The sequence below is a fragment of the Schistocerca nitens genome, chromosome 3, assembly GCF_023898315.1.
Source record: "Schistocerca nitens isolate TAMUIC-IGC-003100 chromosome 3, iqSchNite1.1, whole genome shotgun sequence".
In the NCBI taxonomy this organism is placed as follows: Eukaryota; Metazoa; Arthropoda; class Insecta; order Orthoptera; family Acrididae; genus Schistocerca; species Schistocerca nitens.
Window position 1 is genome coordinate 36,940,197 of NC_064616.1, and position 27,150 is coordinate 36,967,346.

Sequence of the window (27,150 nt, forward strand, 5' to 3'; positions counted from 1 at the left end):
GCCTGACCCACTCGTTGAACTAGGTCATAAGTTGGCACTTGCTTCCTATCCTTGACTACCTGCATCATGAATGCTTGTATGTCCTGCTTTGAAGTTCCATCATTCCGCACTTTGCTATCACTTGTGAAAGTTTCACTGTACCCATTACTCATTTGTTGACGAATTTTGGCTTCATTGCATCACTTAGCATGAAGAAATCAAATGACAGCATGCACATCATACTTGGTGCAAGACTATTGTTGTAGCCATGTTTACTTGCTCACTGAATGCTCTGGACTGACAAGTGTGATGTGACATGATTGATGGCATACTAGAATCACAAAGTTTCATTGGATTTTCTGTTTTAGTTTCATGACTGATTGGACCCTGAGAGAGAGAGAGAGAGAGAGAGAGAGAGAGAGAGAGAGATATTCAGTGTAAATTTTGGTTTGTTTACCATGACGTTCAACAGTACAAGCTTCCAGAATGCAGTCACTGGGTTAGCATCTAACTTTTGCATGTGGTGTTACAGGAAGACCAATTGAAGTGACATCTGTCCAACACTGCTGTATTTTAAGATTCAGCCAGCCAGAGTTGGTGGTCGTGTGAGCATTCTCACACGTTTATTTCTATGACAGTCTTCAATCCCTTAGTTCCTGACAAAACTGTTTCCTGGAGACCAAATAATACTCTGCTCCACTGGAACTCTCTTGTGGGGATATTTTTTGGCATTATACAAGCTACCTTGACACTGGCTTCCAGGTTTCCACCTCAGTTGATGGCTCTTCATTCATTGTTATTACACTGTTCTACACATTCTCATAGTTTGGGTTTGTTAGTGTTTTTAAACTCTGGAAAGTAATTCTTGGCATGTTTTCGTACTATTCAGTGATTTCGTCTGTAACTTGTCGAAATCTTTCTTTAAATTTGCAAATTTTAAGCTGGCAGACATTTATACAATGTGGTTATAATTAAACAGTTTGCTACTTGATCCACTGTTGAAGAAAAACCATTTACCACATGGCTTACCCAGCTTTATAGGAATGATGATCAGACTGTGTGCTGCAGGATTTGAGTTGTTAGTAGTGTTAGTGTCATGACTTGCTGTTAGGTGCTGGTACTGTTATGGCGACGTAGGGTTGGAATACAAGCATCAGTGTGCAGTACAGACGCTGTCAGTCAGCATGGGTCTGAAGAAGGTGGACAAGGCTTTGCTCGTAAAACTGGTTTATCAAACGTGAAGCAGGTTTATCAAAACAACAGCAAGAGTTCTGCTGCTCTTTGCAGGTATACATACATTAAAGGAATACTGAGTGGTTCTCTTTCCATATCACAGTTGAAAAAACGTGATTTGGAAGTTTGAATTACAGGTGATTTGGGAATTTCTCCTGGGAAAGGCAGACAGCAAAATGTACCACAAATTGTTGAAGTTACTGCCATCTTGGCTGAGAACACTGGACACAATGTGTGATCTTCAAGCAGTGCATGAGCTGTGTCATGGTCCACTGTTCAACAAGTGCTGTGTACAATTGTGAAATGGTTTCTGTAGTGTGATTCCAAGCTGTTCCGGGTGCAGATGGTAGTCACATTGAGCAGTGTTTGTAGCCTGGAACGTAAACATGGTAGTCAGTTAACAAGTGTTGCCCTCTCATGTTTAAATTAAAATGTGTTTCTTTCTATGGTTTATTTATCACTTACAAATGTTTCCACAAAGTTTCATTTTCCTGCAATCACTTGTTTGTCGTGGGTGTGCTCAAGAAGTAAAAGTTTAATCACAGCCACCCTGAACATGGCAGACTGCAGTTCCTACAAATTTGAAGTTCTCATAACCTGCAGAAGTGAGCAGTAATTAAAAATTAAATTGATGTGATATTTGTTAAGTAAAATGTAGTTACTGGCATGTGGCACAAATAGACCCAAAGCTGACATTGATATGTTTATCACAGAATGTTCCTGACTTCCATACGTTGTGTGTGCCAATTTGTTTGAAGGGAACATGCTCACATAATTTTGGAACGCTGTATCCATTTATTTGTTGAATTCTGTATAATTTAAATATTGAATTCTGTCTGATTGCTTTGCTGGCTTAATCTGTGAAAGTTGGCTATTAACCTACAGAGTTCAATTTCTATAAGATTATTAGTGTTCCTTTTCTGGGTTTACCTCTTTGCTACCTGTTGGTGAAATTTTACCACACTCATTCAGCGCAGGGTGAAACTGAACTCCGACAGTTTTGGATGCTGGTCAGGGACACTTCCTTAAGTGTTCCAGTATAAAGGAGCCATGATAATCCATTAGGTGCCAACCAGCTGCCATCTCATCCTCAGCCGTTGGTGTCATTCAGATGCAGTAAGGAAGGGTATATGGTCAGCACACAGTTCTCTTGGCTAATGTCAGCTTCTCAGACATTAGAGCTTTTACTTCTCATGCAGGTAACTTCTTGGCAGCCGGAAGTGTGTGTGTGTGTGTGTGTGTGTGTGTGTGTGTGTGTGTGTGTGTGTAAAATTCGGATGAAGGCCTTTATGGCTGAAAGCTTACTTGTTCGATCATCATCTTGTTGTGCCTATCTGAGACTCATCTCCACTGTATGGCGAGTAGCCCACTATCCTTTTCATAATTTAGTCCTTATTCCATCCTGGATTTTCCATTGTTTGATTAACTCCTCATTTGGTTTTGCAAGGCAGCGGGGACACGACTCCAGTCCTCCCAGCAAGTAAAAATGGCTGGCAGTACTGGAAATTGAACCCAGGTCCTTCGCATAACAATCACGTGCTGACCACCCAGCTATGATTTGTGAAAATACATTTACTACAGTGAAAAAGCCTGTAATATGTTGTCACCAACATGTAAGACATAAAACACAGAGTAATGCAACAATCTTCAGATGAAATGTGGACGCTTTAATCATAGTGTGAATAACTGTGTCCCGTCAGTTTACATTATGGTAAAACCCATAGACGAGGTACATGTCTGCTAACTCTTCATCAGTAAACATATCCATACTGATGCATGTCAGTGTTAACATACAACTAAAAATGCTGGAGAAACAAACCCAAGATGGAGCCGAGCATTGCCTAATGAAAATTTCAGGTAGAAGAGCGAAATGGGCATTGCCTGCAGCAAGTACTAAGTCAATGGAACAATTTGTTTCCAAGCAAGTACAGCACATACTGTTGACACAATAGTGTGGATATTTTCAGTGCAATACAGACACAGAGCTGGGTGTAAGAAATCATATGAAATGCAATAACTCTATAATGATCTGCTGAAGGCCATGGGTCCTTTATATAGAATTATGCAGAATGTATCTCTGAACAACCACCAAAAGTTTGTCAGTGGAGTTTGGGTTTATCCTGTATGTTATAAGTGGTTTATCAGATTTGCGTAGGGAGGGGGAGTTATCCCAGCCCTGCTGTTGCCCACACTGAAACTGACTTGCCTATAGTTCTTGTCCCTGTCATTGTAATAAAGACAGACAGTACCCGTAAATGGTAGTAGTTGGACACCCTTTACCTTAAGACACAATTTCTTCAGGAATTAATGACCTAAATATTGTGTCCCTTTTGGCCTCCTATTCTTCACATTGAAAGAATAAATAGGGTGCTGTTTCAGTCTCCTCACCATATAGTGTACACTTAGGGGCCTTTTTTCTGTCTACCAATCATGTGCACGTATTTCTCTAAGTTCCCATGGGCAGTCATTAGGCCTACTATGAGATGACTTTGTCTCCTGTTCCAGCTCAGGGTTGCAGAATTTCTCCTAAAATGTGGCTTTGGCATCATTCGCTTGTCTTTTTTTGTTTTTATGTCTTAGTCCAATATTCTGTGTACCACCACCTGATCCAGCTACATAATTTTGATTGTACCATTGTCTTATTGATGGTTAAGACAGGTTCTGTTCCAACAAATGGAGACATCGCTCCTGTCGTGGCCAGTCTATCAGCTTGTTCATTGACAAGGGACCCACAGCGGGTTTACCGTATCGCTTTCCCCTGGTCTCACAAGGGCTTCATGGCATACTGCAAAAATCATTGATCTCGTTGTAGGGACTGATAGAGATTTTAGAGCTGCTTGGCTGTGTGAATGATTGTAGATGCCACAATCCTTGTAGCACCTATGCATATTCTCCTCAACGCACACTCTTGATAGCAAATAATTTTCCAGCTGGAATACCTTGACCAGCTATCATAAAGAGATTACACTCTCTGGTCTAGGCTGTCCCCTGTATACCGCAGGCTCAGAACCTTAGTCTGGTTTGCTTGGTGGATCAAAAACAGATGATGTCTCCTGCACGGGGTGGTTGGTTGTTCTACACCTGTTTACTGCTTCCAGTAATTGTTACTTCGAAAGGTTTGTTGAAGCAGCTAGAAGTTATTGTGCAGTCAGCCAACATTTACTTTCTTGGCCGTGTCAAGTGTGCCCTTGAAGTCTCCTAATCCGTTTACCTGCACTAATAGCCATCTGCACGGACTGCTGTCTGTGCCTGAGCTCTTCGCTCGGCTGACCTCACCCTGTGCCGAGTATTTCTGGAGCCAGGGCGGTCACGACTGGCAGTCCGAGTGTGATCACTGATGTTACAAATGAACGCAGTGTATGTGGATACTTATTCCATAGCTTTGAATCTGGAGGTGAATTGCTCGACAGACATAATGTACACTGAAACCGCTTATGCTGCTGACATGTAACTCCTCATCAAAGGCTTTCTTTAATTTGGAATTAGTTCTTGCGAATGTAAGGTCTCTATACATTTGAGTTTTATTTAACATGCTGATACTTAATTATCACTTTTTTGTACGTACCTTATGATATAAACGGTGGAGAATGCACAATGTTCAAACACTGATACGTGTCTGTATTAGTGCAATAATTCGCCTGCAAATAACTTGTGTTAAGTGCGTGGATGCTGAGACACACTTTTGAAGCTAATCACTACATTTTTAGCTCATTAACGCAACAAATTATCCCTAGGGAAACTTCAAAACCAAAAAGTTGACATTTCTGAAATGTTTTTATATGGGACGCAATAGTTCTTATGCAGTAGAAATAAATGATGATGTATAGCTTCTGTGTGTGTGTGTGTGTGTGTGTGTGTGTGTGTGTGTGTTTGTTCCTAAAAACACACACACACACACACACACACACACACACACACATCTCTCACTAAAACTCAAAAATAGCTTAACTGAGTTGATGATTCTTTTTTTTAATTGCATACTTAATTGTTAAGGCAAGGTTTGTATGAAAGAAAAGTTTGGAAAAGCTGCCTAAAAAATTGGAAAATTCAGGAAATACTGAAAAAGCTTTATTTCTATGGAATTTTCATGATTTTAGTTATTCATGGTTGAAGCAATCAATGTGAATAATTCTTTTTTTTTGTTTTGTTCATTATGGTCTTGGACTTGAAGCATCCAGCCTGTGTTTTTTCAGCATTAACTGGATGTTTCACATGTTCGTATGTAAGATGTTTGTCAGCACAATAATTCACATGGAGAGGCTCTTCAAGCTCAGATAATTTTGTTTTCTCATTTATTTATTTATTTATTTATTTTTTGCATGGTTAATTTCCCGTCCTCATCTGGGCTTTGGACCGGCAATGGCGAAGTTAAAAACATTTCTTTATTTTTGTACTTATTTTTCATTTTGTGTTTTTTATTTTTGTTAATTTTTAAATAATTTTTTCAGAAGTAAGGGCTTAATTTCATCTTCCAGATGTAGCAACTTGGCTAGAAGTTCTTCTTTGTGTGGAGTATGTTTCAAAACATGGTACAACACACAAGGTTACGCTGCATGCTTTGCATTAATATTTTGTTTCTCGGCACACATTCTGTTTAGAGCACACTGCATGTCTACGCCACAGTCCATGTTTCTTGGACTACTCACTTGGAATGACATTTGGAAAGTGTCTTCCAGTAAAGTGCAGAGGATTCTTATCATCAGAGCATTTTCCTTTCCTATCTCTTTCCAGTCTGTAGCCAATTTTTCTACAAGTTCTAGTACCAGACATAAATGAAAATCTGCTAATGGTGTTTTTTTCCCTGTCACCGATCTGTGAAGAGTGTAACCATTCAAAACACAAAGGTCCACAACATGAAAAAATGGCGAATGGTCTACCCAATGGGAGGCCCTGGCTAGGGCTTAATAGCATACCAGAGAGGTCTACTGCACACATACTTGGCATTGTAGTTGACAACACATTGCAGCTTTATTACTTTGTTGCCAGTCTTCCTGTTTGTCTTTCCTATGTCGTGTATTTCTGTAGTGTTACAGGTAGTCAACATCAACACTTCTCTTTTGTTGCACCACTTGTCAGTTGACATTAATTCAACTTCTCCTCATTCCAACCTATTCTGTAGCTTCTGTAAATTGTGCCTGTTGCTACTTACAGTACCGCATGGTACTGTTCTGTGGTTGTGAAGCCAGAGGGAAAAGTCTAGGCTTGTACTGTTGACACAGAGGGTATGTCCACATTCACAATATGGCTTCATTAGTGTTGCCACTATATCACCAGATTTCCCCAAATTATTAGATTACATTTTAGATTAGATTAATTATTCATTCCATTGACCCATAAAAGAGGGAATCCTCCTGGGTGTGGAACATGCCAGATAAACACATTACAAAAATGTAATTAGAAAAACTCGAGTTTCATTAATTTTAATGATCCTCAGTCAATAAACAGTAAAATTATGTACATGAATTAAATTTAAACTTCTAATATTTACAGGTTTCATACTTACTTCTACTTTCATTAAATCCGTCATTCAGGCATTTGCTAGTTTCTTGGCTATTACAACCAAGTATTGTCAAAAATTAAAGTATAATAAATTTTCACTAAAATGGTCTACTGCACTTGTTGAGAAACTCATGTATGGAATGGAAGGAGTTGGCCATCAAAAATTCTTTTAAATTATGTTTAAATTGTGCCTTGTCTGAAACTAAACTCTTAATGGTTGCTGGTAACTTATTGAAAATATGCGTTACTGAATACAGGACTCCTTTTTTGGGCAAGAGTAAGTGATTTTAAATCTCTCTATATATTGTTCTTAGTCCTTATATTGATACTGTGTACTAAGCAGTTAGTTGGAAAAGAGATGTATTATTTACAACAAACTTCGTTAAGGAATAAATATACTGAGAAGCTGTGGTTAATATGCCGAATTCTTTGAATAGGTTTCGACATGATGTTTTTGGATTTACGCTACTCATTACTCTTATTATACGCTTCTGTACTCAAAAAATTTTTTCCCTGTTTGTGGAGTTACCCCAAAATATGATACCATATGACATAATGGAGTGAAAATAAGCAAAATATGCCAGTTTTTTTAATATTTATGTCTCCTGTGTCTGACATCACTCGCATTGCAAACACAGACTTGTTTAGGAGCTTTAGCAGTTCGTTAGTATGTTGCTCCCAACTGAATTTATTATCAAGTTGTAATCCCAAGAATTTTATGCTCTCAACTTCTCCTATTTCCATGTCGTTATATTTCGTACACACACCAGAAGGAAATCTCTTGAAAGTTCTGATCTGCATATAGTGGGTCTTTTCAAAGTTTAATGACAGTGAATTGGCTATGAACCACTTATCAGTATCAGTAAAAATTTGATTAGCTGCCCTTTCTAAATTTATATTTGATTTACTATTTATTGCAATGTTTGTATCATCCGCAAATAAGACAAACTTGGCATCTGGTAATGTAACAGATGACAGGTTATTAATACACACAAGAAACAGTAGTGGACCTAGTATGAAACCTTGGGAACACCACATGTAATTTCTTCCCAGTCAGATGATGTATGATTGCCTACTGCTGAAGTGTTACTAATAGAAAACAAAGGGTGTCATTATGTAAGATACGACTGAAACCACTTTGCAGCACTACCAGTGACGCCATAATATTTTAATTTACTTAAAAGAATACTGTGATTCACACAGTCAAACGCCTTTGACAGGTAACAGAATATGCCAGTTGCCTCTAATTTGTTGTCCAATCAATTAAGGACATTTTCGCTGTAAGTGTAAATAGCTTTCTCAATATCAGAACCCTTAAGAAACCCAAACTGTGACTTTGACAGTGTGTTATTTTCACTAAGGTGCTTAAGTAGACGCTTGAACATAGCCTTTTCAAAGATTTTTGAAAAAGCTGGCAAAAGTGAGATCGGTCGGTAATTTGATGGCATTTCTTTGTCCCCTTTCTTGTGGAGAGGTATAACTTCAACATATTTAAGCCAGTCTGGGAATGTTCCTGTGACAAGTGATTGATTACACAAATAACTTAAGATATGACTAAGCTCACATGAACACTCTTTTATTAACTTTGTTGATATGTTATCATAACCACTAGAATGCTTTGATTTCAAGGACTTTATGGTGGATTCTATTTCTTTGGGTGAAGTAAGTGTCAATTCCATTTTACAGAGATTGCTTGTGTGCACTGGTCTCAGATATTCCATTGCGTTATTTATTGAACCTGACAACCCCATGCTATCAGCAACAGACACAAAATACTTGTTTAAATGGCTTGCAACACAACATGCGTTTGTTAGCAGGGTTTCATTTATTGTTAGCGCTATTTGTTCCTCCTCATTTCTGGTCCTACCTGTCTCCGAGTTAACTATATCCCATATTGTTTTTATTTTATTGCTGGATGTATTTATCTTCTTCTCATAATGCAGGTGTTTAGATTTGTGGATAACCTCATTCAATATTTTACAGTAATTTTTGTAATGAGCTATAATGCTAGTATCAAAGGTGTCACTACATATCAGATAGTTTCCTTTTTGTCTCACATGATATCTTTATCCCTTGTGTGACCCATGGTTTGTTATTAGACTTCTGCTTAATTTGAGTTACCTTCAGGGGGAAAAAATTTTTCAAAGAAGGTGCTAACTTTATTAATGAACAGTTTGTATTTTCCATTTGTGTCTTGGATGCTGTAAACATCCATCCAATTAATTTCTTTGAGCAGTCTCCTAAATTTCTCTGTTTTTGACTGTTTTATTGGTCTTCTGTACTCAGTTCTGATAGATGTTTTACCCTGACAATTTTCAAAATGTAATGTTAGGTGTTGCATGTCATGGTCAGATAGCCCATTTACTACTGGTTTTGTAATGTGGCTTTGTTGCCTAGAATTGTCTATAAGTATATTATCAATGGCAGTCTTAGAACATTTGTATACCCTAGTTGGGAAATTGACAGTAGAAATTAAATTGAATGACAATGTAACTGATTTCAGTAACTGTTCACTGACAGTGTTTTTCAGGACATCTATATTAAAACCACCAGCAACCACTAGTTCTTTGTTTCTAATTTTAGATGAGATAATAAATCTTCAAGACCATTTATAAACAAGTTGAAATTCCCTGAAGGTGCTCTGTATATGGCTACTATTATAATAGACCTATTATGAAATTCTGTCTCTGTTGCACATGCTTCTAAGTGCTCCTTTAAACTCTGTGAACTTCAATTTCTATTGTTGTGCCTTTGTATGCAATAAAATTCAAGACGTATCCAGTTTTACAGTCGCACAACACAAATGTCTTGATTCCAACTGTACTTCGTTTTGAAGTAATAAATAGTGAAAGATAGCAACCTTTGAACAATAATAGGCTTTCATCAACACAGAGCTTTTTGTATGGATTAAACACACCACAGAACACCATATGAATTATATAAATTATTTTCCTAATATTAAACGAACTGTCATTGCCACGACTGGCAGAGTTGTCACTAAACTGCAGCATTCTCAAAAGTAATGTTAAAATTGGAGTGCTCAGAAGTACATCTTTAGACCAATATTCCTTATACTCAACTCTTTAACACGGGCCATGAGAAACCAAATACTAATGAAGGAATATAGTTCCTCAAAACCAATATCTTTCCAGGTGGAAAGTCTAGAATGAACTGATTTTGACCTGTTTGCCGTGGTGAAAGTGTAAAATTGGTTCGTTTTAAGTCCTATAAATTTCATCAGATTTTCAGATTGAAATAGCTTGAAAAAAGGAAAAGTGCTAGTTGGCAATTATGTCCTGAAGGTGAGTCATCAAATGCATGCAGTGATGGACTGAAATCGTGCTTTTGCCAATCAAATTTGTCACTAAGGCGCGTCCTTTTACGGATAGATTTGTCGTCACTTTCAGAATCTGAAGAACAACTATTCTGCTGAGCTCTACTAGGTGAAATAAGTGGACACACATTACGAAGAGATTCTTCTGAAGAATCATCATCATCATCACTACAGTTACTGAAGATGCCACACTCACTGTCACTCACTCCTTGTGAGTGTCTCCAGTATCTCGTAGTCAGTACAACCACACCAACGTGCCATTTGTTTGTGGACCTCAAAAGCGATAGCACTCTAAAAAATCTTGATGAATAAGCAGAAAGCTAAACGACACCACAGAAGCAGAATGCAGATGATGACATGAACCTGCTATCTGAATGTCGAACAGCTACTGTGAAATCCAATGGAAATACTGCTGAGCGACTATAGATGTGTGCAGGACCACAGGTAGCAGAACTGGCTGATGGTAAAAGCCAAAGCCACCATTAGGACTTGCATACTGGCCAAGCCACAACAGTGAATGCCATTTGCAGCACTCGTGGAAAATACTATTGCTGCAGCTAACGATGGAGCATGGCAGGATTTCACATCTGTAGCACTCAAAGGCTTAATTGTATTGGTGGAAGACTCTGGATATCCTAAGGGTCTCCAGTTTTTTTCATCCTGTAAGCTGCTGCTGCTGCCGCCACTGTTGTAACCCAGAGGTGTACTGGAGGCATGTCCAGCATGGTCTCCAGCCCAACAGTTATGTCTAGGCTGGCCAATCTCTGTGCCTTCTTGAGCTCCTTAGCAGCCACCTTTGGTTCTTCTCCGTTCCACTGTACTGTAGCCCCATAAATCATCATAGGTCTTATTATGGAGATATATATTCAGTACCTATTGCTGAGATCTATGCAGTACATGCACTTTGGGTTTAGACTCTTATTTTTTACCAATGGCCCTTCTGCTGCACATGAGAGTACATTTTGCCATGGATAAAATATTCCTTATGTGAAGTTCAGCAGTCTTCTTACCTGCTTCCTTTGCAATTTCATATTATTATTCTACCAACTTATATTTTATGTGGGTCCTAATCTGTTTTCCTAAGGAATCTTTTAGGCCATGGTCTGCTTAACACCCATTTCAACCCCAAACTAAATATACATTTGGTGAGATAAGGGTGGCTCCATTGCCACGTGCCATTTTTTGACATAACTATCCATTAGAATGGGCCAAAAAGTTGTCAGTTACTTCTTCCTTTCTTCTATACCTAAAGGTAGGCTCCCTACACCTGTTACGAGATCTCTCTTGCTCTTCTATAGGTATTCCAGTAGGTACTCACCTCTGCTGTTCATGTTGCCACTTCCCCATGCCAGGCTGTGGGCATTGGCATCACAACCAACCAACAGTTTTTTTATTCAGCTGGGAGCGGCTGTCCACCAGTTTCCTCACTTCCTGGGAAGGAGCAATACTTTCCATGCAAGGAAGGTAAGCTGAGGCCAATAAAAATTCCCTCGTGGTTCCTTCCTGATGGTCAGGAACTTCACCATTAGCTTGAATGAAATTCCATTCTTGACATAAATATATGTTTTTCTTTTATTTTTTAATTTCTAGCATAAATCAATTTACATTCAGTTCCTCAGACACCTGATACACTATATATTTTCCTAGATTACTATATATTTTCCTAGGTCAGCATTCTGCCTGCCATCTGGTCATACCAGAGGCTGACTCAAGATGGTAGTGGATCCCTTAATTGTGTTCCAGGTTTACCTGCAACGCTTCCAGCCACCAGCATGCAGTCATTCTTGCTTCCAAAGTCTGTAATTACCCAGACAGTAACTTGTGAGAACTCTAAATATAGTTTGCCCTCAGCGATATCTCACCGAATTCCACCACAAGGGTTTGGCTGTCAGACACAGCCTTCCAATTGATTACAATTGAGTCCTCTATTGAGATATTCGGGTTCTGGGCACATACTTTCTCAAACAGTCTTTTGAGAAACATATGTAAGACATTCTGGACACAATTCGATACTTTCATTGCTTCAAGAGTTCCACTGCTGTCTTTACCGTGCAGTGTAACCACATTGCTGAGGAGAAATTTTGTCAACATGAAATAATTCACAGTAAACATCTTTATGAAATTTTAATTTTGTCAGTGGTAGCTGAAATAAATGTTCTTGAAATTTTGTGGGTGTAACTCTTGTTTATTCAAAGTAATAAATGTTGACCAGAACTTATGTTCATTTCGTTGCTTCACTACAGTTGTTACCTGTAAGTTTCTTAAGTGAAAACGGGTCAGAGAACACACCATGATTTTCAAAAGATATGAAAAGTTAGTCAGTGTTTCAGGCATAAAATTTAGGAAGTCACAGTGTGCTGCTCAAGGTCTTACATCGTACTGGGCCTCCCACAATATTTCTAATGTTCTTATATACTCTTGTGAATGATGTACTGTTGCATATAGTAAGTTTGCTAACTGCAATTACAGAAGTTGGTGATAATTACAAAAAAAAAAAGTTATCCAATGGTTAAGACTAAAATGCTACATGGAATGTGATAAAAGACGATTACATCTCTCTTGATTTCATGGAAAAGTAAGGGAAGTGATGCAAATGAACAATGCTGATTACAGCTTTGTTAATTACACTGAAACTATTCCAACCTCGTTTCCTGTTTCAGATATGAGTAATAATTTTTTTAGTGTTAGCAGAATTTCGATATATAATACTGCAGCCCCAGATAAACATTTTGTTTACATTATTAATCTGGTTTTGTTTTATAAATTACAGTAATAACAAGGTAATTGGATGTTGTTAGCCAATAGCATAGCAAGCTGACAATAAGAGAGGCATAGTTGTTGCTGGTTCCAAACATTATAATTACAGTATATATAATTACAATACATGCTGTAGTAGCAGTTGGTCATGTGACAGTACTACTATTTATAGAACAAAACTTTCTCAACTTTCCAGTAAATAGTACAAACTTAGACATTTTCATGATACAACTCATTTTTCATTAGTGTTGGAACGGGGCAGACAAAACCAACATATGTTGTAACTTTTATTTTTAAGTAGGCAAAACTGCTATCTCAGTTTTTCATTTCAAATGTAACATGTAGTGATATTTCCATAGATCTCCCTACACAAAATGTCAAGTTACAGTGTATCGTTTCATCATGTTTACTTTAATCTCAGTCTAACAACCATCAGTCTATTCTCATTGCTAAAAGCACATACAATCAATATCTACCCAATGTAGGTCATTTACATTCAGATATTTTTCTTTCCACACAGAGCTTATTAGTATAAGCTTCCTTTTTTCCTATGACATAGCTGATTCTTATGATTGTTAAATTCAAATTTCTCTTCCACATAACAGTACATATCTCAAATTGTGGCAGAGTAATTCACAACTTCATTATCAATATATTGTATGTGTGTTAATACTATAAGCCATAATTCATTATCTATAAAACAAAATGTAAAGTATTTTCAGTTCTCATTATCCATGACAGTATGTGAGTTGAATGCACTGGTAATCTGAATAAGCAAACATAATCAGAGTACCATAGTTTAGTGTAATAAACAGTATCCATAATCATCAGTGTACAATTGTGCGCAACATAGCTAAATAACACTTCTATTAATAAGTAACTGTGTGCTCAAGTTGTATATATATATATATATATATATATATATATAGAATTCACTCTATAGGTGCTGAACTTTAAGTACTTACAATTGTAAATAATTAATTATTGAGTCTGTAGTTCAAAGAGTTTTGAAACACATGGCTTAACAAGATGAATAAAATAATACTCTTGTGTGTGGTTACTGGTCCAATACCGTGTATCATGGTGTTGAAGAGAGAGTGTGTGTGTGTGTGTGTGTGTGTGTGTGTGTGTGTGTGTGTGTGTGTGTGTGTGTGTGTGTTTTATATAGTGTAGACAAAATCATCTCATCATAATGTGACGAAGTTACTCCTAGTACAAATGTTATGAGGAGTATATGTGCATAAAGAAAAATAAAGTGCATCTTCATAGTCAAAGTTCCATCTTCTGTAAGGTATGTGCCTATCCAAAGATCAAAGTGTACGCATGAAATAGTCAAAGGTATATTCATGGGTATGAAAGTTGAAAGGTAGTCTAAGAAAATGTGTGACATCCAAAATGTGTTGCTGTGGAAGTAAATGTCACGTGTTTGGGTCCCTTGTGTTTGTCACATGCAAGATGCACAAATGATTGTGCATCCTCCTGAGGGACTCTACTAATTTTCCACATCAGTGTCACCTGTAGTTTTCTTTCCACCACTTTTCTTTCACAAATTGGTACTCCATATGGCTTGTATGACAACTTTTTTCACTATCCTCCACTTTGCGTTTTCTGTAACTCTCAGTCAACTGTTTTTCTTTTGCAGGTATCTACACCATAAGGCTTAATGAAAAATCGGTCATGAGATTTCAGCTTTAGTTTACATTGGCTATTCTTCACTCCACTTGGTCTCTTATAAAAAAACATCACTATATTCCCATAAAATTTTTTTATAGTTCCTCTTTATCCTCCAAGTACAAAGATAAGCTTGCCCCTATTTTTTATGCTGAGTGTTCACTCTGAGGATCATTAGTTATTTTCCCATCACAAAATCCTTCATCTTCCTCATAGTATCCTCTTATCATCAAATTCCTTGACCCACTTCCCCCCCCCCTCCCCAAAATCTGATTGCTGTTAATGTTATTTAACATCACAATATCTGTCTCCTCAGAAATTCCCATCTTAGTATCAGTAAATGACAATTTCATCTCATTCCAGTTAAAACCAACTTTAGCCTTGACAGTCCATTTCATTCTCATTATTAAACTTTCATTTAAATCATCAGTCACTAAACACCCCTGCACAAAAGAAACATTTATTTTGAAAGACAGTGAAACTTCTGGTGATGAATTCACTAAATTTTTCTAGTGGCACCTTTAATTTTGATTCCAGTTACAGGAAAGTTAGCAGAATTATCCCCACCTCTTATTCTACATCTTAGTTTGTTTGATATTCCAAAGTATATGGACTCCGCTGTATATCACAATTATCAATGTTTTCATCTTCGTACTACAAATCCTCTTTTTATCTCTCTGAAATCCATACCTTTATCTTTCTCTATAGATTCTCCATTTTTCACAGGTTGTAAGCTTTCCTAAACTACATTGTAATCTATTAGCTCTTCATCAGACTCAAAATTCAATTGTGAGAATTGTGCCTGTTCTCTCTTCCTCTTACTCTCTCTCCATCATTGTTGGACAAGTCCTCATTCTGATAAAATCCATTTTCTCTTTCCCTATCCCTCTGCCCCTCATTTCTTTCTTGTGCCTTATCTAGTTTATCAACTTATTTTAAAAATTGTTCAATAGAATCATCTGGTCCATATACCAACCCCCAGTGTACTTTATGTGGCAATAACCTCTCTAATGCATCTGTTTATATTATCTCATCTAATGGTTTATCTAAATGTAAAAGTGTCTTAAGTTGCTGTTAACAAAAGTCTTTTGGGTGGATGCTACCTTCTCTGAAACATGTCTGATTGAACAGATCTGATGGGATCCTAGCTTATTCAAAAATAATTTTTCAAATACTGCAAAAGTCATATCTGTAGATATATTCTGATTAGGCCAAGAGAGTGCCTCTCCATCATAAAAGTTCTTTATGAATTTTCAAGTTCACTGATATACTGGTAGTAAAATTATCCTTACACTGGTAAATGAGGTCCACTGATTGGACTTTTTTCCCAGAAAAATTGTTTATGTTTATACTATTTTAAGTACTATCATTGTTAGTACAAAAATTTCCAGCTGCATCATTTTCTTCAGTTTCAACTACTTTTGCCATACATTGAAATGTTACCAATTCATGCCCTATCACCACCTTTTATATCTGACAGTTCTTTGTTAAAGAATATATTTCTTTTACTCATTTTCAAATTAATACTGTCTCCTTCATTTAATGTGTGGTTTTTAGATTCCTCTCATTGTTCTGTCTCATTGATCAGTTTGTTTTCAACATTCTCAGTTCTGAGTCTAAAGAATAATGTGTGTTTAAAATTCCTATACTCTGTGTTTACGTGTGTTTTAAAATAATTTAAATCTACTTCTACTCCCTCAATTGTCTCTGGAGTTTTCTCTACATGAGCTTTGATATCGTCTAAATCTTTTTTTGATACATTTCAGTGCCTGAGCTTGCCTCTCCAAGTTTTATATAAATGATCGAACTTTTTTCCTTGTTGATCCAACTTTTTGTCTAATTTCTTGCTCTGTTTTTAAAGTTTTTTCCCCAATCCTACTGTGTAGTTTCTGACTTCATCTAATCTCCCCCCCCCCCCCCCCCTGTGAATTTTGCAGGCATATTAAAAATATTGCCACTATTGTCAACTATCTCTTTGTGACTGAAAACGTGAATTGGTGAACAACTACTGTCTGAATCTCCACTTAACATCTTCCCCTTCTAAGTCACTAACATTGCTTTCAACTATCTCATTATCTTGTATCAAATATTGTGCTTCATCTATTTCTTGATTGTTAAACTTCCAGTTGTCACACATCATGATAATATTATGTGACAAACACACAAAAAAACCTCATTAAGCAAAAAGCTTTTCACACGGTCCACTGAATTGACGATGTTGTAAAAATGATAAAGTAATTGTAGATGGTGTACTTTGGTAGTTGTTATGTTTCAGAATGTTGCGGCATCCAGTCTGATATTTTGCTTTCCAGATAAAATTGTCTTTCAGTCTTGATGTTAAAAATTGTCCACCTGAAACTCAGTAGTTGACTTCAGCTCTTTAACCTGAATGACATCAAGATCCCAGCTCATTTCGCCATATTGCGGTGTAACCACCTTGCTGGTGACATGTTGTCAACAGAAAATCATTAAAAGTAAACATCTGTATGAAATATTAATTTTGTGAATGGTAGCTGAAATAAATGTTCTTGAAATTTGGGGGTGTAACTCAGTGTGTTCAAAATAATAAACATTGACCAGAACTTACCTTCATTTTGCTACTTCGTTGCAGTTGTGTCCTGTAAGTAATGGACCAAGAACACCATGGCTTTCAAAAATGTGAAAAGTCAGTTATTGTTTCAGATGTAAAATTGTCACAGAGTGCTTCTCAGGGTCTTACATCATACTGACCCACCCACACGATTTCTTGTGGGTCTTATGTACTCTCGCTAACAATTGACATGTAGTTGCATATAGTAAATTTGCAAATTAAAACTACAGAAGTTGTTGATCGTTACAAAAAATTTTGCTATCTGGTGGTTACAGTTGAAATGCATGGACTGTGATACAAACATGATTGCCTGTCTCTTGTTTTCATAGAAAAATAAGTGAAATGATGTAAATAGACAATGATGATTACATTTTTGTTAATTACACAGAAACTGTGTTCTCCCAGATATTCCTACCTTGTTTCCTGTTTCAAATAAGAGTAAATTATTTTTTAATGTAAACAGAATTTAAATATATAATGCTGCAGCCCAAATAAACACTTTGTTTACCTTGTTAATCTGGTTTTCTTTTATAAATTACAGTAATTATGAGGTAATTAGATGATGATAGCCAATAGCACGGCAAGCTGACAGTAAGATAAGCAGAGTTGTTAAAAGTTTTAAACAATAAAATTACAGTATATTTGATATCTCTTGTTACTCGCTTGTTCATAACTGAAAAGCCCTAATTGGAAGTAAACAAATTAACAGTACATGCTCCTACCAATGGATGGATGTAATAATTAATGAGTACTTTGACGCGAGGTTGTCAAAAATGATGATAAAAAGATGAAATTACTTAGGAGTACCTAGTGACGTAACAGTTACTCATGCAATCCAAACTATCTTTGAAATCCTGTGAAAAATGAGGTATTACATTTCAACAAGCAGTTTCACCTCCTCCCAGAGAGATGCCTTGGCTCCATGTCCTAAAGCCCAGCCACTGTTCCCATCGCCTTACAGACATGCAGACAAACAAGACAAATTAGAGCACCTTAATCCGGGTAGATCCTTCTAAATTTGAGGCCTAGATTTACACACACCCCCCTCCATGCAATCTTTTCAGAGAGAGCTGCCTGAGCTACATGCTACTGCTGTGAGGTGGATGTACCTGTTGGACAACTACTGTCTTAAAAACCGAGACTGTAGCATCCTAGGTCTGTTTCCCTATTTCTTGCCTTGGCATTTACTGGATCCAATTATCCTGCGATGTAAGAGTACCAGATGCTCCCTTGTTCTCAGCGATAGGAGGCTTGGGTCTGTTGCCTTGAAACAGTCCCCTCCACCCCCCCCCCCCCCCCACCCCAAGTCTTATGCTCAATGCCATTTCATTCCATCTAGTTTATGTTTAGGAAGACTTTCATTGTCCAATGTTAAGATAATTTAGATATCAACTTCTTCAGTTTTTGAGTTGTCAGTGTTCTTCTTTCAGTCCCACAAGAATTGGGGACATCAGGTTGGCACCAGTGGCACCCCACTATGGTGTAAGGCTACTTACTCAGGGATATCATCAGGTACCCCTGAGGCGTCTTTCACAACACATTTGCCACACACCAGTCAGCATTGATTGCATCACATCTTTGGTTTGGTACGTAGGAAATTTGGGAAGCCCTACGGAAATGGGTGTATGAAGAATTGGGTGTTATGGGGCACACTTTGTCAGTTTCATCAGCTGAGACCTGCCATCTTGACCCTGCCAGTGGCTATGCTACCAACAGCATAGTCCTCAGCTTTATGTGAACACACAAACATCCACCTACGTGGTCAATGTTATGATAAGGCTCTGTTCCCTGGAGAAGTTGTAGCTAGTTATTTGAGAGACTGAATTGTGCTCATCTGTCACACTTTTATCTTCAGAAGTAAAGCATGCACTGTATTTTTTTCATGTGTCAGTACACATTATAGTAGTGAAACCACTGTTTCTGTAGGTTCTGATGCTAAGAAAGAAGAGACAGAGACTGCAAAACCAGATGCATCAAGTGCTGTTTCAGAAGTGGCACAAATTGCTGAGACAGAAGATAACGTTGTTGGAGGTTCTGGAGCTGATTCAAATGCTGATATGCCCATTGCTGGTCCGTCAACCTCTGATAATCAGATAGCAGGGCCCTCTTCAAGAAGTGATTCATCAAAATCTCGGGCTGATGGTCCAAAATCTGAATTTAAAGTTGCGACACCTCCAAGAAGCAGCAAAAGAAAACGTGAGACAAAGGTGGGTTAAATATTTATTTATTCATTCACTCATTCTTTCACACTGTTCTGACCCAGTTCTTGAGGACACAGTGTTTACCTTTGCATTTGATTAGTATTTGTGTTAAAACCTTTAAATTACTTTAAGTGAAATAATGTTCCATATGTCAATAACTGTAGTGAAATATTGAGCATTGGGAGGAAAATATTGTTAATTCTAAGTTGGGGCAACTATTAATACTGTAATTTTCTTCTAAATGTTGGTATATCACTTAGTGTCAGCTTAGGTTACATAACAAATCAACAACAGAGTTAATGTTCCACAATTTAATAATTTTATTACTATTATTATTATTATTATTATTAGTAGTAGTAGTAGTAGTAGTAGTAGTAGTAAGCCAGCAGCAGCAGCAGCAGCACCACCACCACCACCACCACCACCACCACCACCACCACCTGGTCAGGTGAAGTTTCCAAAGCTTTAATTTTGATACTGTATGAAATATTGTATGTTTAGCAAACTAGGGAGGAGGAAAAAAAAAAAAAAAAAAGCTGCAGTGTGATATCTCAATGAGGAACTTGAAACTTTCAGCATATGGCATAAGCACTTGGAGGAACTATGGCTCAAGTTAAAAAACAAGCACTAAATAGATATGTACCAAGTAGAACATTTTTACAATAGGAGTGACCCTTCATATTTACAGCCACTGTAAATAAATTTCGGAAGAAACAAATTACTGCATAGTAGGTGTAAAACAAAGTGGGGGGGGGGGTATAAATAGGGAGAGATGCTGAATGACACGTATTTGATTGTTAAGAGAGCAATGTGTGAAGCCTTCAGTGACTACTGTAGCAAAATAATGTCAAATGACCTTTCACAAAATCCAAAGAAATTCTGCTTGTATGTAAGGGCTGTTAGTGGCACCATAGTTAGCACCCAGTCAGTTGCAGGTGAAATCAGAACTGAAATTAAGCGTAGCAAGGAAAAAGCAGAAATGCTTAATTGTAAAATTTTCTTTACAAAGGAAAACTGAGGAGAATTTCCCCATTTTAATCCTTGTATCACTGAAAAGATGAGTGAAATAAGTATTAGTGTAAGTGGCACTGAGAAATAGCTGAAATCGCCAGAACTGAAAAAAGCTCCAGGGCTTGATGGAATTCCTATCAGATTCTGTAAAGAAATTGCAGCTGTGTTAGTCCTTTTAACTATATCGTATCTACCTCTAACAAAAAAAAAACTGCACTCAGTAGGTGGAAGAAAGCAAAGGTCACACCTGCGTACAAAAAGGGTAGCAGAAGTGACCTCCAAACTGCCGTCCAGTATCCATGGCATAAATTTGTTCTAGATTCTTAGAACATATTCTGACTTCGATAATGAAGTATTTTGAATAGAATGACCTTCTCTGTGCTTGCTCGTATGAAGTTCATCTTGTAGTTTTCACATGACTCACTGAATGCGTAATTGAAGCCAATCAAGTAGACTCAGTAGTTTTGGATTCACGTAAAGTATTTCACCCAGTAAAGCATCTGTGCGTATTATCAAAAGTATGATATGGTATATCAAACAAAATTTGTGTCTGGGTTGAAGATTTTTTTATACAGAGGATGCTGTTAGTTATATTGGATAGATAGTCAGTAGATGTATAGGTAACTGTGGGAGTGCCCCAGGGAAGGTGGTTTTTTTTCCCCCTCCCCCCTTGCTGTTCATGTAGCATATTTATGATCTTGCTGACAATATTAACCCTTGGACTGCTGCGGACGAGTTAATGTGTTGTGCTTCACTGCTCCCCAGGTGCTGAGAAAATGTTTGTGTGGGGCTCTGGGTTTTCTTTACCCACTATTTACATGTGCTGAACCTCTCACTGCTGCGGACAATTTACGTCCATATTTTGATGAATAAGTGTTTGGAGTATTTATCATTCAAAATACGTGCCTCTTTATGTACTATGATTTGCAAGAAACCTTGTTTCGATGTCTCAAACTGTTTGATATATGACAATTATTATGACCACATGATTCCCCAAGTGTAGGGAGAGAATTGGTGTTGCATGCCAGGTATAAAAACTAATAACTTGAGAATGAATTGAGTTATCATTCTGCTCTAAATTTTAACTAAAATTCCGATGTTATGTACATTTCATAGACAGCTATGCACAAGCTAAAATCAACTATACACAAAGTTTCCACAATGCCTTTTTACCTCTACAAACACCCTGAAATTTCTTGCGGTGCCTTACTTAATTTGATTCAGCACAGTAACTATGACATTCAGTCCTTTATCGAGTGAAGATATGAGACTGTAAGATGTGCAAACATAAAATTTTTCCCCAAATAGTTTTCTTAAAATTGGATGATAAGTATTTCATAGTGGTCGGAACACCATCTTTCAGCACAGGTAACTGTATTAGACAACTAGTACAGTGACAACAAAGCCACACTCAACAAGGAATGCAATGTGTCTTATCTGTGGCAGTCAAAGGGTTAATAGTAACCTCAGACTTTTTGCAGATAAAAGTATATGTAATGAAGTACTGTCTGTAACAAGCTGCAAAAATATTCAGTCAGTTGTTTGTAAGATTTCTGACTTGCTTCAAATGTTCAGAAATGTAAAATTTTACACTTCACAATACAAAAAGAAAAAAAGTAATATTCTTCAACTATAATATTAATGAGCCTCAATTGAAATTGGTTAACTTGTACAAGCACCTGGGTGTAATGCTTTGTAGGGGATATAAAATGGGATGATCACATAGGCTCAGTGGGTTAAACAGGTGGCAGATTTCAGTTTAGTGTTATACTACTGGGGAAATGCAATCAGTCTATGAAGGAGATTGCTTACAAATAACTTGTGCGGCCCATTCTGGAATACTGCTGAAGTGTATGGGACCCGTACAGATAGAAGTAACATGGGACATTGAACATATACAGAGAAGGGCAGCACGAATGGTCACATGTTTGATACATTGGGGTGTGTCGCAGAAATACTGAAGAGACAGAATTGGCAGACTTGTGAAGATAAGACATGACATATCCCAAGAAAGTTTAAAAAAAAGTTTTAAATAACGATTCTAGGAATGTGTCGCAAACCTGTACATATTGCTCCTGTAGTGAATTTGATGACAATGTTAGGTTAATTACAGCACACATGGAGGTATTTAAACAGTCCTTCCCATTTTTCATACGTGAATAGAATGGGAAAGAACTCTCTTAACTGGTACAATGGCACGTACCCACTGCAATGTACTTCGTTGCTTCACAGAGTGTAGATGTAGTTATAAATGAAGCTTCTTTCAAATGACTGTGACTATAGTACCTTTGTATTCCTCCTGTGCTGCTTCCTCAACAGTTCGTCTTGTACTCTTATCACAAGTTAGTAGTTTGAAGATACTTCAATGTTTTGTGCAATTTCCACAAAAAAATTGTTTTTTTACACTGTTCCATGTTTTCCTCTGTGATGCTCCCTTCTCTCCTTGTTACATGTTACTTATTTCAATTACGTTCTTGATTAAAATTTTAGTAATTGCAGGTGTGCTTTATCAGTCACACATTGCTTCGGGGTCTTCATATCTTAACTGAGTGTAGCGTAAAACAGCTGCTCCCTCCCCAGTGTGTGTGTGTGATTTGATATAAATTTGAGCCTACAAAAATATCTAGTTAACCAATTTTTTGTAAAGATTATATGAAAAATTTTGCTCTTTTTTTATTCACATACTCTTCATTTCTGTTCAGCCCAATGAGGCAGGTAAATCTGATGCAAAAGACACCGGTGAGGAGCGCAAGTCAAAACGTATTCGTACCAGGACACAACCTTACCAGGCTCCATTACCAGAACTGCAGTACATTTCCAAACTAAAGACATTGATGAAGTCACCAGATGACAGACTCATAGTCTTTTACAAGTAAGTGTACAGTTGTATCAGAATGAATGTTTTGATGGTCCATGATAGAAAATGAAAGGTATTCTTTTCTTTTACCTCTAGGAATGAGTTTTTAGCTGTACGAAATACAGAAGGAGGTTTTTTTGTGTGCCAAACTCTCCAAAACATTTATAGAAGCAGTCCTCGTATTCGTATACGTTGGTTGTCAGAACAAGAGCCAAAGGAAAAAGACTCCAATGTGTATATTCCTGACTTCTATGATGCTACAGGTAAACACTTAATGTCCTTTTTATAATTTCAGATCTGTGTAAGGACTTTCTCCTTATTAACATTTTTAAAATTCATGAAATGTATTTCAGATTTTGACTGTATACTTACTAATTTGGATTTGAAGAAAGTGGACAAAAATAAATATGAGCTTCCCAATGGAGAGAGGTCACGTACTGAAAACATATTGACACGTGCACTACAATTTGAAAAGGGAGTGGAGAAGCCTTCTGTGACTGAAGAACATCCTGATGGTCTTGATTTATCATTATATAAAGATGAAGCTCAGTTAAAGAAAAAGAGGAATTCGAAGAAGCGAGTGTCAAAGAAAAGAACTTCTGCTGGGACTGAAGGAGGACCAAGCACATCAGCTGCTGATGCTGAGAGTGGTGAACCTCCAGCTAAGACAGCTCGTAAGTCAAAATCCACCAAGAAAACTGGGAAAGCAAAACCTCCTTCAAAGGAAAAATCTAAGACTAAGGACAAGGAGGGATCAAAGAAACCAGAGCGTGATAATGCACGTGAGAAGCGAAATAGTGCTAAAAAGAAAACTGAGAAAAGTGAATCAAGCAACAAATCTAAAAAGAGCTCGTCTACAGCTACAAAAGTGACAGCAGAAAAAAAGAACATCAAAACTACACCAACTAAAAAAACAGATTCAGCTGAAACCTCTATTCCAACAAGGTCTGCAAAAACCAGAAGTAAGTTTGGTATTGTGAATACCTGAATTTTTTAATGAACATTGGCAGTTTTTCATTGCACTGACTATATGTTTTTAGGTGTTAAAGCTGGAGCTGCCCCTTCAAAGACTTCACCCATTACTAGGACAAAGGAGCGTGAACGCAGGGGGGTTAATGCTAAGGAGAGAAAGAAACCAGGCAAGAAGGCCTAAGACAATGAGTGAGTGATGTATCGTTATCAAATTAACAACTCTTAAGGGTGGATATATGTGGCAGGGAGAAACATATCTTTCTGTCTAAGTGTTTTTATCAGCCCACAACTATATGGACCTGTTGATAGTAACAAGTGAATATTTTATACCTGACATAAAGTGTTTTATTGCACCCAACAAATCTTTTACTTTTTAATGGAGTCTATTACTTTTGTTCTAAATCAGATATTATAATGATTTATGGCTGTTGTAATGGTTATTGGCAGAAAGAGAACTGGATGGACATGGAACAGGGTACAAGATGATTTGGAAGTCTTGTAAAATGCAAATTTAATTGTGGTACTTTGTACCGTTAAGTTGGGATAGAATGTGTATCACATGATGTGTTCTGCATCCCAGATTATTGTGATGTTTCTTATTGGATCTGAAAAGTGAATTGCTGCTGTTGGCATCTTGGAGATAAATATCTCCAAGGAGAAGGTGGGATCATTATCATCTGCACAGTGTTTTATCTTATTGCTGTTTCATGGCATATTTGTAGAAAAGAAAAAGATGATATGAATGGACAGTTGTTGAGATTTGCTTTAACTCTTCAGTGAAATTTATGTTACTAGAGTTTACATAGAAATGTCGTTTCTGTAAAACATTTTTCTAGTGTATTAGCAGCTGTTTCTATATATTTTTCCCAACTGCTCCAAAAAATACCTTACCATTTCCCAATGACCGCTAAAATTAAGAATTTATTGTGACTGTACTTTCACTGCATATATTTATTCCACGGTGCAACAACTTGTTGCCACATGCTAGCTCTGACACAGAGTTGCTCTCTGTTTCCTCAGCCAATGCTGAGTTTGAATTGCATGTTGTTGAATTTTGTGTGTGTGTGTGTGTGTGTGTGTGTGTGTGGTGTTTTTGGGGAGGGGAAGGGTTTGTGCATAATGTTCGTGCTCCCCCCCCCCCCCCCCCCAAATTTGCCCAGAATTCCTCCTTACCTGTGTGTGTGTGTGTGTGTGTGTGTGTGTGTGAGCGTGATTTTTCTGGGAGGGGGGTTGTGTATTGCGCATGTGCATGCTTTCTCCCCCCCCCCCCCCCCCAATTTGCCCATACTCCCTCCTTACCCAAATATATATATATAAATATAAATATAAATATATGTGTGGTTTTGTGTGTGTGTGTGTGTGTGTGTTTTGGACTTTTTAATTATAAGCAGCTTAAAAATTAGTGAAGACAAGAGAGTGACTTGAAACAAAGCAAAAGCAACTTCACTGATGACATTGAAAATATTTGCATATGTGTGTATACAGAAATATATGTCTGTGTATGTTTGAGCTCATGTGTTCTTGCCGTGTGTAGATCTATGTGAGGCCCATTTAAATGAAAATAAAGTATATATCAATTTTAGTGAAGTGTAACATTGTAATCAAAACTTGTTTTTAATAGACCACTTGCTTACTAGTAAGCAGACTTTGTTGTTTATTTCTTTCACACTGAAATTTGTTAAGAACTGAAAGAAATGTAAAATGAAAAAGAGGAAAGTATGCCGTTAGCTAGTTAAATCACCAAGAGTATTGTCTGTGTTTCTATGTGGTAGATTGTAGTTATTATTCTATTATTACTACATAATGATTTTATGTTGTGATTAGTAGTGCACATTAATCTGAGTGTATGAATGTTATAATTGGAAGCTGTAGAGGACGAATTCCAGATACAGCATTTATGGCAAAAAAATCTTTGTTCAGTGTTTGTGTGTGTGTTAACTATTGTGTTACCTGCAAATTCTGTGGGTAAGAAAGTAGCATTTCTGTTAAGTGTTTTTGGGGGTATTTAAGTACATACATGTTTAGTCCAAGCTTCACCATAAGAAACTGCTTGACAGCATAATGGTATAACTTGTAATCGTTCTGGCTACTGTTTTAGTCTTTTCAGTTTTTAACATTTTACATCTCAGGCTGCCCCAGCAATTTGCAATCATGAATCAGATTATCAGCATGTCTAGAGCATAATTTTGGAGATTTTCGAGTTATCTCATGGTTAATTATGTATATGGAAGCAGTATGTTTTCATCAATAAATAGTGTAGTTAATTTTTAAGTTATTAATTGTTCATTTACATTACACTTCACTTCCTCTTCGTGTCATTCATGTACAGCTGTACACTCTTCAGATTATGTACAAACATAAGTCATGAAATCTCAGAGTAAAAGTAAAACATGTGTAAACTATAGTAAAGATAGATAATACGGTATTATTTGTAATTTGTACCAAATGTTAACTTCTGGACGTACGTACGTACGTACGTGTGTGTGTGTGTGTGTGTGTGTGTGTGTGTGTGTGTGTGTGTGTCCCTTTCATTCATGATTGAATGTACAGTGTTAGATCCAGGACAAAACGTAATGCAAACAGTGAAAGCTATCCAAACTATAAATAAATTTTCCTGTGAATTTTATATTTTGGGAATCTGGAGGACTACTTGCCTTTCATTAATGGCCCTTGTAATAGCCATTCAAATGAGTCTTCAGACTGTGGACGAGACGACAACTACAATGACGACGTTTACCAACTTCTCAAGCTTCTTCACATTTTACTCCCCCCCTCTCTCCAGTCTTGGTGGACTTGACTATGGTTTCTGAAAGTTTGATTCTCCAGCTTATATTGCTATATGCTTTGCCCTGGCAAATATTTTCAACAATGGTGACCAATTATCTGTCTTTAAAGTAGTTTAATTCAACATATTGTCATATATGTATATAATTGTTGTGATCCATGTTATCAGAAGCAGACGTTTGTAAAAAAAAATTGATTCATTTAATGATAATGGTGTGTGTTGAGATCTGTTCATCTTCACAAAGAGATAATTGATGTATTA

General features: G+C 37.1%; 1 protein-coding gene across 1 annotated transcript in view; it reads left to right on the forward strand.

Moving 5' to 3' along the window:
* LOC126247984 (mastermind-like protein 2) overlaps positions 1 to 25,185 on the forward strand; it is a 71,101-nt gene extending 45,916 nt beyond the window's left edge. Inside the window, exons 3-7 of the mRNA XM_049948555.1 lie at positions 18,990 to 19,270; positions 22,978 to 23,147; positions 23,229 to 23,395; positions 23,486 to 24,094; positions 24,173 to 25,185. Of these exons, the coding sequence (XP_049804512.1) occupies positions 18,990 to 19,270; positions 22,978 to 23,147; positions 23,229 to 23,395; positions 23,486 to 24,094; positions 24,173 to 24,285 (1,340 nt within the window). The 3' untranslated portion in view covers positions 24,286 to 25,185. The remainder of the gene's footprint in view (positions 1 to 18,989; positions 19,271 to 22,977; positions 23,148 to 23,228; positions 23,396 to 23,485; positions 24,095 to 24,172) is intronic.
* Positions 25,186 to 27,150: the final 1,965 nt, after the last annotated feature.